Below are 14261 nucleotides of genomic sequence, written 5' to 3'. Positions count from 1 at the left end.
ATTTGCTGAGGTTCCTCCTCTTTGTCACACATCCTTTACTACACAATTGCATTGATTTAATTGATGTAATTAACTGTTTGGCATTTTGAATCTGACAGAGCATACAAAAACTTAAAAATATTTGTTTCTGAAAACCCAAATGAGGCTATAGTAGATTTCCCCCCCACACACACACTTCATATTGCAAGAACATCTGAAAATACCAAAGTGTTGATTGCTGCAGTCATCAGCTGCTCCTGTATTACAAAGCAAAATATAAAATAATAGGTGCCAATTAATATGGTTATGACCACGTGTATGCATGTACAAGAACAATAAAGGCTTTTCTACTTTCAGAGGTATCAAAGACACATTAGGAATATACTGGAGCCTTTCTGCTAAATGCAAACACTAACATTTGTACAGTGCATTCCAGGCTCACAGCCTTATAATGGAAGATCATTTCTAGTTGAAGAGACCGAGGCTGAGAAAATAGTTTGGTTAAGGTAACCTACTGTAATAAATGTTTGAGAAAGACAGAATTTGAGCAGAGCAATTCTTGCCTGTCACCCAGTATCGACCCACTGGGCTATATTGCTATCCATGATAATGGATGTATACATTTGCTAACCTCTAGAACGATCAAGGCAGGATATCTATGGCTGCCCAATTGTTGACATGCCTAGCTCTTAGCATGCTGATTGAAATGGATGGGAAAAGAAATTTATCAAGAGAATTTAAGTTCCATGACCAAGTCCTCTTTGAAGCTGCATTCTGAGCTACAGAGATTGGATGTTACTGAGTTCTCCTCTGCTTCTGGGATTCCCTATCCCATCAATACTGAGGCTGCTGCTATATTACGAAATGCTTCATTTATTTTTGAAGTAGTTGAATGTTGGTACAGGTAAATGACATAAAGAGCATGTCCTTCATTGAAATGATTTTTAAAACCTACTGTTATCTATTGGGTGTATATTTCAAAATAAAATCTTCACAGTTTTAATGAATAATTATTAGGAACAACAATTCTTTCCTAGATACTGAGGTTTGTGAGAGAATGGACTACTCTAACAGCCATGAGACAGAGAATTATCAGAAAAAGTGGCCAGATTTTTTCTAATCCTATTCTCGCTGCTGAAGAAATACTGTCTAAACAACAAGCCAAACTCACCAGTACCAAACGGTGTGTGTACTGCTAGCCTCGTCTCGACTCTGGTCTAAGTATTATATCTCAAGCAGTTATATTGCACTTTCGTCACAATGATGCTAAATGAAGTGACAATCTTCCTTCTTTTTAAAATGTCTTTGTATCCCAAATGCTTTTTGAATTGTGGAGAATAAAAATCAACAGTAAGTGCTTTCCCCAACAATAGTTGGGAAGGTTTCCTTCACAAGGTTTGCATTGCCCAATTGATCCACTTGACATTTTTGATAGTCTCATCACCAATTCTGGTCTTGCTGCAAAAAGTCAAACTGGACAATGAAGTGCTACTAGGAGAATGGGTGGATGGATTATGTTTGCCATTTTGGGGCGAGCTATCATCAATATGCAGATGATACCCAGCTTTAGAACTGTTGCCCGGGCCCTTGAGTGATGCTACAGACATCCTATCCTAATATCTTGAGGACTGGATGGGGCAGAATGGGCTCTGATTCCACCCTACCAAGACAGAATGGCTATGAATATTTGAACCCTCTGAAAAAAAGGTTCTTCCATTTCTACCCCAAAACACCAGGCATGCAGTCTGGGGTCTTCCTAAACTCACAGCTTCTGCTCGAATTGCAACCATGGTTAGGAGGGCCTTTACACACCTTTTGGGCGGTGCGCCAGTTGCACCTATACTGAAGCGGGAGACTCTGCTCAGAGTAACTCATGCCCTTGTGACCTCTCATTTAGACTATTTTAATATGCTTTATGTGGAGCTGCCTCTGAAAAGCATTTGGACATTTTAACTGACGCCCAATGTGGCTGTGCGGGTGGTAAATGGTGCCAGATATGCAGCACACATAGCAGCACTTTTGCGCGAGATGCATTGGTTATTGGTGTGTTTCCAGGTGCAATTCATGGTTCTGGTTGTCAGCTTTAAATTCCTACAATGACTTGCGACCAGATTACCTGAGGGATTGCCTTTTTTCCAAGAGTCTCTACTCATCCAACCCAATCTAGCAGAATGGGCCTGCTGTAGATCTCATCAGCAAACAAGTGTTGGCTAGCAGAGACAAGACAATTAGCTTTTTCTGCAGTGGCTCCAATTCTATGGAGATTAGAATCACCCCAACCCTGTTAGCCTTTTGTAAAGCCTTAAAAATTGGGCTCCCAAACCTGGGTGTTGATTGGGTCCTGTTTCCTGACTGTATTGCTAACTCGCCAAGTATCTTGCCTGACATGTATATTTATTTTGGACATTTTTACTGTTTTTATAGTTTTAAAATGTTCTTAATTGTATTACATTTTTTGAGCTGTAAGCCGACGATTCATTGACTTGAGATGGGCGGCTATAAAAATTGAATAAATAAAAAATCTTAACTAAATAGAAAAAAAAAGTTTGTAAACCTGTTCCTGGCCCTAAAATAGGACTTTAAAATCACATTCTTGATGTTGTACATATAGATCCCACAGATTCCACATGGGCTGTTGTTAATAACCAAATAGCAGATCATCACTCAATATATTTGCACAGTGCAGATGTAACTTTTTCACTACATATTATGATGAAGAGCTTGTGTGAAGCAAATGTTCTACAAATATATCATTTCTTTTTCCAGATTTGAGTGCTAAAACATAATTGTGAATAGAACATAAATAGAACAAGCTAAAGTTTAGAGAAATTAAAAATGCTGAATACATAATCACTCTTAAGACATAACAATCAGAAATTCCCGATAATGTATTTTTTTGGTTTGGGTTTTTTTAAAAACCTTGTTTATAACTCAGAATTGAGTAAAAGGTAATGGGGATATACCGTATTTATTGGCGTATAACACGCACAGGCGTATAACACGCACCTTCATTTTAAGAGGGAAATTTCAGGAAAAAAATTTAAATTTCAAATAAAGAACTTTGAAGCAAAATAAGGGTAGCTCAGAACTTTTTTTTATTAACTTTTAGTCGGGAGTCCAGGGAGAGGAGAGATGGCTCATCCATTCTCTCCTCCTCTCACCCACACCCCGCTGTCTAAAGCGCTTCCTTTCGCCCTCCCGAGCTCTTCCGCGGGCGAAAGAAAGCGTTTTAGTCGGGTGTCAGGGAGAGGAGAGACGGCTCATCCATTCTCTCCTCCTCTCGCCCACACCCCGCTGAGTAAAGCGCTTCCTTTCGCCCGCATGAGCTCTTCCACGGGCGAAAGAAAGCGTTTTAGTCGGGTGTCCGGGGAGAGGAGAGAATATTCAGCCAGTCTCTCCTCCTCTCGCCCACACCCCGCTGAGTAGCGCTCCGTGATCCTTTTCTGTGCATCTGGCGTTTAGATAGATATATCGGCGTATAACACGCATACATCATTTGCCCCCTATTTTTCAGGGGGGAAAGTGCGTGTTATACGCCGATAAATATGGTAGTTATAATCCTTCAAAATATTAGCAAAGCTTTCTAGCAAGAATAAAATAAAATAAAATAAAATAAGTCTGTCCCCCAGCTAGGCTGCTGAAATAAAACTGGAAAGTAAATAGATTATTTCTGTATGTTGAGAATTTGTGGAATCCATAGTCATATACTAAAAACTAATTTTCTGGCTACCACGCATACAGGCAAAAACCTTGTTCTGAAATTCAGTATCTGTATGTCTGACCACTGTTTTATACGTAGCTCCTTCCCAGTAGACTATTTTGCAAATCTTGTGAGAAAAAGTTGAATCCAGAAACTAAAATCTGTTTCCTTGCGAGACATCCTTACCTAACATTAACATTTTAGAAGTAATGATCGGTAATCAATGCTGTAGTTTGCTCATGGCAGAGAGGGATCACCTTGTGAGGGCCATCTGTTCGAAAATTCTGCATCTCAGTTTTTAGCCTTTGCTCAAAGCTAAGAACAGTGTTTAATATTTTAGGTACATGACAAAAGAAGACATTGCCAGAGCTTCACTAACAAAAGCTGACAGCAGTGGAGGTAGCGTTCGTATAATCACAAAAACATCCAGAGAAGTTATAAGAGCCCATGGATCCTCTGTTGGAAAAGAAGATAACCATTTTATAAAGTAAGTTTAGTTGTGCTCGGGAAAAGAAAAAAGAAGTGTGACATTCTAATAAAGTACTTTTACATTTCTGTTCAATTGTGCCCAGTTCTCAGAGATTGCCTGGACAGGTCCCTGCAGTTTTCTTGGCTAGGTTTTTCAGAAGTGGTTTGCCATTGCCTCCTTCTGACAGAAAGTGACTGGCCCAAAATCATCCACCTGGCTCTGTGCCTAAAGCAGAGCTAAAATTCAGTGTCTCCCAGTTTTAGCCTGAGGCCTTAATCCATGCACCAAACTGGCTCTGTAATAAAGCAGTTAGACTTGGATAATTGAATATTTTCAGAGAATTCATACCCAGCAACTTGTGGTGCCTCTTGGAGCCCTCATCTGATAAAGTGAAGTACTAGCACACTGCATTTTTTCAGCAGCAATGTTGTCAGTTGGAAAATGCCTTGCTAAGAAAATGCCTTCCTAATTTTCCTAATGTCTGTTATATTTTCAGCACATGATGAAAATGTTTCTGATATCTCTAGTATTTAAACTTTAATAGATGTTTTTGATTCTGGTATTCAGTCTGCAGTTGACAACATTGGATATGTTACCTCTTTTGGTTAAAAAAAAAACCTAGCCAAATGACTTGGGCAATTTCTCTTAAAAAATTGGAATAACAGTTGCTGTGTTCTTTGGTAACAAATTCATCAGCTATCATAACCTTTCTCTTTCTGACTTCTTTGTACAGGAAAACATTTTTTTTATTTTTATGTTTTTATTGTCTTTTCTATTCAGTTGATCCTTTGTTGATTTTCTGCAAGAGCCTTAAAATCACTTCTTAGTTTGACCCAAGCTAAAATCGAAATGTCTTTTTGTACATCGAATTTAATTTAGATTCAAAAGAATCTGGCAGGAAACCAGTACTGTGTTAGAAAATATGTGTAAAATAAGGTTTTGGAGTTATTTGATTGAATCATTCCTTGCTATACAGTGATAAGCATAAATATGCAACATTTTAAACAATGAGGGCTACGCTTGATTTTTAAGTGGCATGTTAGGAACCAGTGGTGGGTTCTTACCGGTTCAGACCGGTTTGGTTGAACCAGTAGTGGTTTGGTGGCCTGGGTCGCTGGAACCGGCAACGAACCAGGCCTGCCACACACCCCAAACTGGTTTTCTGGGCAGCGCCATAGGCACCACCATCTTGTTTTTTGCTTCTGCACAAGCGCAGAACAATTTTTATTGCACAGCGTGCCCACAAGCAAACCAGCTGTAGTTACTGCCAGAATCCACCTGCTAGTAACTCCATGAATATAAGCAAAGACAAAGAATTCATATATTCTAGTCCAAAATAAAATATGCCTAGATTTAATTAAATAGGGATACATGTATTTAATAATTTCTGTTCTCTCACAATAAAAAATACATTATGGCAGGAAGTCTGAGGATTTTTCGAAATGCAGCCCACATAATATGTGGATCAATGTCTATTTCTAGATATTCCAGAGGTTTATCTCCCGGTTTCCGACTCGGGGAGCGAAGACATCAACGACCTTCTATGCAGATGGCTGGAAGGGCTTCTCTGTGTGCCTCCCCCCTTCACCTCATTCCCGGGGTCCTGAGGAAATTAGTGGCGGAAAGGGCAGAAGTGATCGTAGTGGCTCGCTGCTGGCCCTGGCGGCATTGGTTCGCGGACCTGATAGACCTGTCCATGTCCCCTCATTGGAGGATTCCACAGGAGGAGGGGGCGCCGTGTCAGGGGGCCCTGAGTCATCCAGAGCCCCAGTGGCTTCAATTGACTGTCTGGTGCTTGAATGAGAGCATTGTCTGTCAGGACGAGCACATGTTTGCCAGCGACCCGCATCATGAAGTGGCAAAGAGCTAGGTGGATCGCTCTGAGTTCCAGCCAGTTGATGTTTTTGTCGTAAGTCCGAGGACGTCCAATGTATCCGGCTCCCTGAACAGGGTGCCCTTTGCCAGGGCTGGAGACATCCACCACGAAGCTCCTGGGAAAGGAACACTTCGCACTCCACTGTGTCAATAACTGCCCCCAAATGCTGTAGCCTAGTGGTGGGTTCCAGATGACTCTTCTTGAAGTTAACTGAGGAACCCAGAGTCTGTAATGTCCTCATTGTGAGCCCACAGCCAGAAGCGTCACCTCTCCACCACCGACCTCCTTCACACTATAGCTAGTTGGGCTGCTGGCAAGCGGTTTGGGTGCTCTTTGAACCGGCGCACCCACTCAAAATGGCGCCGCTGATCTGTGGCTCAATTCTGTGCCCCGCTGGCCAGCTGGAAGCTGTCCTCGAATTTACGGTGGAGCTCTGGCCTCCTCAGTGCCCTGAGGCACACACAGTGGCTTTGGATCGCTTGCAGTGTGGTTGATAATAGCAGCCCTGATCCTTGCACCTTGCCACATGCATCTCCCAACAGCTGCCTGATTCAAAATGGCGACCGCCGACCACGCAGTCCAATGCCGGGGAGTGAGTTCATCCGAGCCACTCTTCCAGGAGCCTCCTTTGAGCCCAAGCGACCCCAGGATGGAAAAAGGGGTTGCGCCATAGGCACCACCATCTTGTTTTTTGCTTCTGCACAAGCGCAGAACAATTTTTATTGCACTACGCAAGCGTGCACGCACAGCGTGCCCACAAGCAAACCAGCTGTAGTTACTGCCAGAATCCACCTGCTAGTAACTCCATGAATATAAGCAAAGACAAAGAATTCATATATTCTAGTCCAAAATAAAATATGCCTAGATTTAATTAAATAGGGATACATGTATTTAATAATTTCTGTTCTCTCACAATAAAAAATACATTATGGCAGGAAGTCTGAGGATTTTTCGAAATGCAGCCCACATAATATGTGGATCAATGTCTATTTCTAGATTTTATAACTTGCTTGGGACCATAGGTTATTCAGTAATGGTGATGATGTTATCCGTTCAGTCGAATCTGACTCTTGGCAATTCTGTGAGCCAGCTCTCCACATCTTCTGATCTTGCACTATTTCTTTGAGTGGCTCTATGCCCCTCCAGCTTTGATGCTGTCCAACCACCGTGTTCTTTGGCAGCCTGGTTTCCTTTTGCCACTAACTCTTCCAAACATAATTGCTTTCTCCAGTGAATGGTACATAATTGAAATAGGTTGGCACAAATATTTCAATCCTGTGAGGTTGCAATTTAACCAACGCTTTCAGTCTTTTTTGGGGTGTGGTGGGGAATAATGCTAGAATCAGAAAGTCCTGTGGGAATGAGTCACTGATGGGTTATTCTCACGTCCAATCTGCCCAGAGAACTGAGGTTAAAGTTGAGGCCACTCCCCTCTACTTCCTTTGCATGGCTCCAGTTTAATTGAAGGTCAGTGCTCCAAAGAAGAACCTGGGAAGGAAGGGTATAGGAATGCCAACACCCCAACCCCAGGACCCTGACTGACCCAACAGCCACTAAAACCTGGCTCAAGACCCTTCATGCCAGCAAGGCACTCTAACTAGGGTGGAAAGTGACTCATCCCACAGGACACCGAGAAATACAGTTCAGGTAAGACCAACGGACATTCTCCGAAGTAGCCTGTGGGAGGAGTCATTGATGGGACATACCAAAGCTTGATGTCCATGGCAGGGAACCAATGGGCCTGAGCCTCTTGAGTGTCTTGCACTCCCTACAGTACCCTCCTACCGAAGAAAGCCTCAGTGAAGCATAAGCGTCCAGCCAGTAGTGCCTGATGAAAGGCGAGGGCAAAGCCCTGGTGGCTGCACTACAAATATCCTTGATAGGCGCCTGAGTCGACTAGGCCGCAGACGTGGCCACATTCCTAGTGGAGTGTGCCGTGATGCCAGCTGGCAACCAAAGCCTGCATGCCGCATATGCCCTACTGATGGCTAACCTAATCCACCTGCCGATGGTAGCTGGTGACATCCTTGCCCTTAGGGTAGAGGGCTGGAAATAGACAAAGATTGCCTCCAACCCCCTTCTCACATCTAGGTGATGCCAGAACCATTCCCTCTCCCTAGACGGCGCCGGACAGAAGTCTGGGAGAATCACCTCCTGAGCCCTATGGAAGGGAGAGTTAATTTTAGGCAAGAATGAAGGGTCAAGCCTAAGAACGACCCTGTTGTCGTGAAATGTGCACAGGTCAGCCCTAGATGACAGAGCTCTGAGCCCAGAAATGTGCCTGGCGGAGATAATCGCCACCAGGAAACAACCTTAAGGGTGAGAAACTGAAAGCTCACTATCCTCAAGGGCTCGAAGGGAGCCTCAGTTAGCACCTGAAGAACCGTAGGTAGGTCCCATGTAAGGAACCCGTGACCCATGGGGGGTGTCTAAGATTTGCTGCCCCCAAAGAAACCTTAATAACTGGGTGTTGTGCTAGCGGACAAGAGCCTCCCACCCCCTGAGGACTGTTGCCAGTGCCGCAACCTGCCTCCTGAGGGTATTGTGGGAAAGTCCCTTCTTGAGTCCATCCTGGAGGAACTCCAGCGCTTATGGCGCTGAAGCCGTCACCGGTTCCACCTGCACAGACTGGCACCAGGACACAGAGGACCATGTCGCATTATAAATGCGGGTGTTAGATTGTCTCCAGCATGCCTCAATTGTCCTGATCACACTTGCTGAGAAATTGGCCGTCCTCAACTGCTCTCATTCAAGCACCAGACAGTCAATTGAAGCCACTGGGGCTCTGGATGACTCAGGGCCCCCTGACACGGCGCCCCCTCCTCCTGTGGAATCCTCCAATGAGGGGACATGGACAGGTCTATCAGGTCCGCGAACCAATGCCGCCAGGGCCAGCAGCGAGCCACTACGATCACTTCTGCCCTTTCCGCCACTAATTTCCTCAGGACCCCGGGAATGAGGTGAAGGGGGGAGGCACACAGAGAAGCCCTTCCAGCCATCTGCATAGAAGGTCGTTGATGTCTTCGCTCCCCGAGTCGGAAACCGGGAGATAAACCTCTGGACCTGTGCGTTCGAACAGGTCCACGACTGGCCTGCCAAACCTCTGGCAAATCTCGGTGAAGACTCTAGGATGCAGCTGCCATTCCTCCATGGTCCACAGTCTCCCTGCTGAGCCAGTCGGCTTGCTGGTTCTCCACTTCCAAGATATGCTCCACCTTCAGCGACAGGAGATGCCGTTCCACCCATTTTCGCAACCTCGTTCCAAAGGGCCAGGGAATGGGTGCCCCCCTGCTTGTTGACATAGGCTTTGGCGGCGACATTGTCTGTCAGGACGAGCACATGTTTGCCAGCGACCCGCATCATGAAGTGGCAAAGAGCTAGGTGGATCGCTCTGAGTTCCAGCCAGTTGATGTTTTTGTCGTAAGTCCGAGGACGTCCATTGACCTTGGGTCAGCTGAGAGTCGAGATGTGCCCCCTATCCGAACAGGCTCACATCGGTTGTTAGCACCAATGTATCCGGCTCCCTGAACAGGGTGCCCTTTGCCAGGGCTGGAGACATCCACCACGAAGCTCCTGGGAAAGGAACACTTCGCACTCCACTGTGTCAATAACTGCCCCCAAATGCTGTAGCCTAGTGGTGGGTTCCAGATGACTCTTCTTGAAGTTAACTGAGGAACCCAGAGTCTGTAATGTCCTCATTGTGAGCCCACAGCCAGAAGCGTCACCTCTCCACCACCGACCTCCTTCACACTATAGCTAGTTGGGCTGCTGGCAAGCGGTTTGGGTGCTCTTTGAACCGGCGCACCCACTCAAAATGGCGCCGCTGATCTGTGGCTCAATTCTGTGCCCCGCTGGCCAGCTGGAAGCTGTCCTCGAATTTACGGTGGAGCTCTGGCCTCCTCAGTGCCCTGAGGCACACACAGTGGCTTTGGATCGCTTGCAGTGTGGTTGATAATAGCAGCCCTGATCCTTGCACCTTGCCACATGCATCTCCCAACAGCTGCCTGATTCAAAATGGCGACCGCCGACCATGCAGTCCAATGCCGGGGAGTGAGTTCATCCGAGCCACTCTTCCAGGAGCCTCCTTTGAGCCCAAGCGACCCCAGGATGGAAAAAGGGGTTGCGCCATAGGCACCACCATCTTGTTTTTTGCTTCTGCACAAGCGCAGAACAATTTTTATTGCACTACGCAAGCGTGCACGCACAGCGTGCCCACAAGCAAACCAGCTGTAGTTACTGCCAGAATCCACCTGCTAGTAACTCCATGAATATAAGCAAAGACAAAGAATTCATATATTCTAGTCCAAAATAAAATATGCCTAGATTTAATTAAATAGGGATACATGTATTTAATAATTTCTGTTCTCTCACAATAAAAAATACATTATGGCAGGAAGTCTGAGGATTTTTCGAAATGCAGCCCACATAATATGTGGATCAATGTCTATTTCTAGATATTCCAGAGGTTTATCTCCCGGTTTCCGACTCGGGGAGCGAAGACATCAACGACCTTCTATGCAGATGGCTGGAAGGGCTTCTCTGTGTGCCTCCCCCCTTCACCTCATTCCCGGGGTCCTGAGGAAATTAGTGGCGGAAAGGGGAGAAGTGATCGTAGTGGCTCGCTGCTGGCCCTGGCGGCATTGGTTCGCGGACCTGATAGACCTGTCCATGTCCCCTCATTGGAGGATTCCACAGGAGGAGGGGGCGCCGTGTCAGGGGGCCCTGAGTCATCCAGAGCCCCAGTGGCTTCAATTGACTGTCTGGTGCTTGAATGAGAGCATTGTCTGTCAGGACGAGCACATGTTTGCCAGCGACCCGCATCATGAAGTGGCAAAGAGCTAGGTGGATCGCTCTGAGTTCCAGCCAGTTGATGTTTTTGTCGTAAGTCCGAGGACGTCCAATGTATCCGGCTCCCTGAACAGGGTGCCCTTTGCCAGGGCTGGAGACATCCACCACGAAGCTCCTGGGAAAGGAACACTTCGCACTCCACTGTGTCAATAACTGCCCCCAAATGCTGTAGCCTAGTGGTGGGTTCCAGATGACTCTTCTTGAAGTTAACTGAGGAACCCAGAGTCTGTAATGTCCTCATTGTGAGCCCACAGCCAGAAGCGTCACCTCTCCACCACCGACCTCCTTCACACTATAGCTAGTTGGGCTGCTGGCAAGCGGTTTGGGTGCTCTTTGAACCGGCGCACCCACTCAAAATGGCGCCGCTGATCTGTGGCTCAATTCTGTGCCCCGCTGGCCAGCTGGAAGCTGTCCTCGAATTTACGGTGGAGCTCTGGCCTCCTCAGTGCCCTGAGGCACACACAGTGGCTTTGGATCGCTTGCAGTGTGGTTGATAATAGCAGCCCTGATCCTTGCACCTTGCCACATGCATCTCCCAACAGCTGCCTGATTCAAAATGGCGACCGCCGACCACGCAGTCCAATGCCGGGGAGTGAGTTCATCCGAGCCACTCTTCCAGGAGCCTCCTTTGAGCCCAAGCGACCCCAGGATGGAAAAAGGGGTTGCGCTCCCAGCGCCCTGTGGCGCACAGCTTGGAGCCCCACTACAGCACCCAGCAGTTCAATGGTTCCTCACAGTCAAGCACAGAATGTTCACAAATACTCACACACAGATGGAGGTGAAAGGAGAGGAGGTGGGAAGAGTCAAGGATGGGAAAAAAATACTCAAGTCCAAAGAGCCAAGCAAATACAGTACTTTTTCAGTCCGAGACTGAGATTAAACTGGAGCCATGCAGAGGAAGCAGAGGGGAGTGGTCTAAACTTTAAACAGTCTCTGGGCAGATTGGACATGAGAATAACCCATCAGTGACTCCTATCACAGGCTGCTTCGGAGAAGCATCCATTTTCTTACTTAAATCCACTAACCCTTTGTGCAGTTATCATTCAACCATTTTGTTACCAAATTTCAGATACATAATCTGGGGCTGCTCAAATGAGATGACAAGAGTACATTGGTTTGCAGATTGCCTACTCCTGCCTAGTGAAACAATGGGACACAAATGTAGAAACATAATCTAGGCATGTATACATTTATTTACCATATTATCATTTCTGTTTTAGGTTGCCTTCAGAAGATGGAAGTTGCCCAGATGCCAGTTTAGTTTCTGACCAGATTGTTGCTGTTAAGGAATTTTCATCAAGCAAAGGCTATCTACAAGCAGTCAATAATGAAGGGAATCCACTTTGCCTAAACTGCCAAAAGCCAACAATCCAAGTTGAGCCAACGTTGACATATACTGCCTGGGACACGCGATTTTGTTCTCTTAAATGCCAGGAAGATTTCTTCTTCTACACTAATAATAGTTACCTAAGAACTAAAGTTTTTGAAATAGAACACGGGGTTTGCCAGTTATGTGGGTTGAATGCCCAAGAACTTTACCTTTGTGTCAGAGATGCCCCAAAGAGTCAGCGCAAAGATATTTTGGAGAAGTCTTGGATGTCCAAACTTCCTTTAAAACAGGTGAAATATGTGACCAGAATACACAAAATTGTTTTGTGATGGATGGTTTTAGAAATATAGGGGAACTTTAAAAAATATATTTTGGAAGAAGCAATTTGATTCCTTTCTGATACTCATTGCAGTTGCAGTTGCTTGTATATATCCATATGCCGATGTTAATTCCAATTCCTAAAACAGCCACAATTTTTCCTTGAGGAAGCCTTAACTTCCTCCTTTACTTCTTTTTTAAAAAAGGTATTGGACTTGCATGTGTGAAGGTACTTTTTCTGAATTATTTTCAAAGGCTGAACAATTATATTAAAGCTATTTTCATGCAAAACTGCTATTCATGCAATGAAATAATTAGACTACATGGTTATTGTTATGGCATAAATGTTATGAACATTCGTTATCGGGCCCAAGCATTGAAAGAATAAAAATTGTGTTATTCAAACAGCTTGTAACTCAGCAAGACTGGCTGCTCTCTCAACACAGCAGATGTAAGCATGGTAACTGTAGTCTTAATCATATTCCTTTGCAAAATGAATTAAATTTATTTTAGCTTTTCAGAGACAATATTGCAGATTAAAACAAGACTAGGAAATATATGTTGTTGTTTTGGTCTTGTGTCTCAAAAATATTAGCTAATACTAGAATATCAGAATTTATTATTTTATAGGTTTTTAATTACCAGATTTGACATAGCCACATATTTCTGATGGCAGAGTTTAGCAGCTATCCCATATGAATCTGAGTTTGAGACTAACAGTGCTATTTGCTGTGCTAGATTTCATTTCCAACTCATTAGGAATACATTTGGATCTCCAATGTACTTCCTTTCCTGTTTTTAGAATGAAGGATGGCTATCTAACTTTTTGAAGACAGGCTAACAATTGTATAATGATGCATACGTGCTCTTTTTTATTATCAGTTTAAAAATTAAGAACAAAGTTGATTTCCCGATGTTTGGTCTTCACAGATATGATTTGGTGATATTTGAATTGACATATAGTTTGTGTTTTCCTCAAATGAGCACTGCTATTTTCCTGGAACAATTATTATTTCTGAGGCATATAGCAAATTAATTTGACTAAAAGCAACAAAAGCATATTGGAAGGAAGATATATAAGTATATGATTCATTTCCGGGACATATATGACTGCCACTGATCCTATTTTATTTCAGTTAAATGAAATTATCCTGAACCCAACTGAGGGCCATTTCTGGCAAGTGGATCATATCAAGCCAGTTTTCAGTGGGGGTGGACAGTGTACCCTTGAAAACTTCCAAACACTATGCACAGTTTGTCACAAGGAGGTAAGTACAGGATGCAGCAACAAAATTTCATGAACTTTCAACATTAAGAAATGGATTTCATATGATTTTTTCTTTTCTTTTGTATATTTTCAGAGAACAGCAAAACAAGCAAAAGAAAGAAGCCAAGTTAAAAAACAATGTGTTGCATCAAAATATTCATCCGACATCACAAAGTTTTTTGTAAAATTATGAAAAGGTTTGATGAAATTGATGTTTGTAATAGCTCTTAGTACAGCTCATTAAGAAAACACCATGTGGGAAATGTTCATGCAATTATTTAAATCCTTGGTACTGCAGCATTAGTAGTGCATTTTTCTTAACATCTGATCCACAACTGTGGAACAGATTGAAGGGTAGGTTATAATTTGCATAACAATCCTTGCTGTTAAACAAAAGTATCTTTTATAAAATTAAACATGTACATTAGTTCATCTCAAAATAAACTCTGGTGTTTTTACATTAATTTTTTATGT

The 14261-nt window shown here is 44.1% G+C and overlaps 1 protein-coding gene across 1 annotated transcript in view; it reads left to right on the top strand.

Annotated features, from left to right (window-relative positions):
- The window catches only part of ZRANB3 (zinc finger RANBP2-type containing 3), an 89044-nt gene extending 74793 nt beyond the window's left edge, over window positions 1-14251 (top strand). The window contains exons 17-21 of the mRNA XM_081935088.1: window positions 1017-1162; window positions 4020-4166; window positions 12093-12492; window positions 13657-13788; window positions 13882-14251. Of these exons, the coding sequence (XP_081791214.1) occupies window positions 1017-1162; window positions 4020-4166; window positions 12093-12492; window positions 13657-13788; window positions 13882-13980 (924 nt within the window). The 3' untranslated portion in view covers window positions 13981-14251. The remainder of the gene's footprint in view (window positions 1-1016; window positions 1163-4019; window positions 4167-12092; window positions 12493-13656; window positions 13789-13881) is intronic.
- Window positions 14252-14261: the final 10 nt, after the last annotated feature.

This window comes from Natrix helvetica, assembly GCF_964273705.1.
Source record: "Natrix helvetica genome assembly, chromosome: 1".
Classification (NCBI taxonomy): domain Eukaryota; kingdom Metazoa; phylum Chordata; class Lepidosauria; order Squamata; family Natricidae; genus Natrix; species Natrix helvetica.
This window is presented reverse-complemented; position numbering and strand designations above follow the sequence as displayed.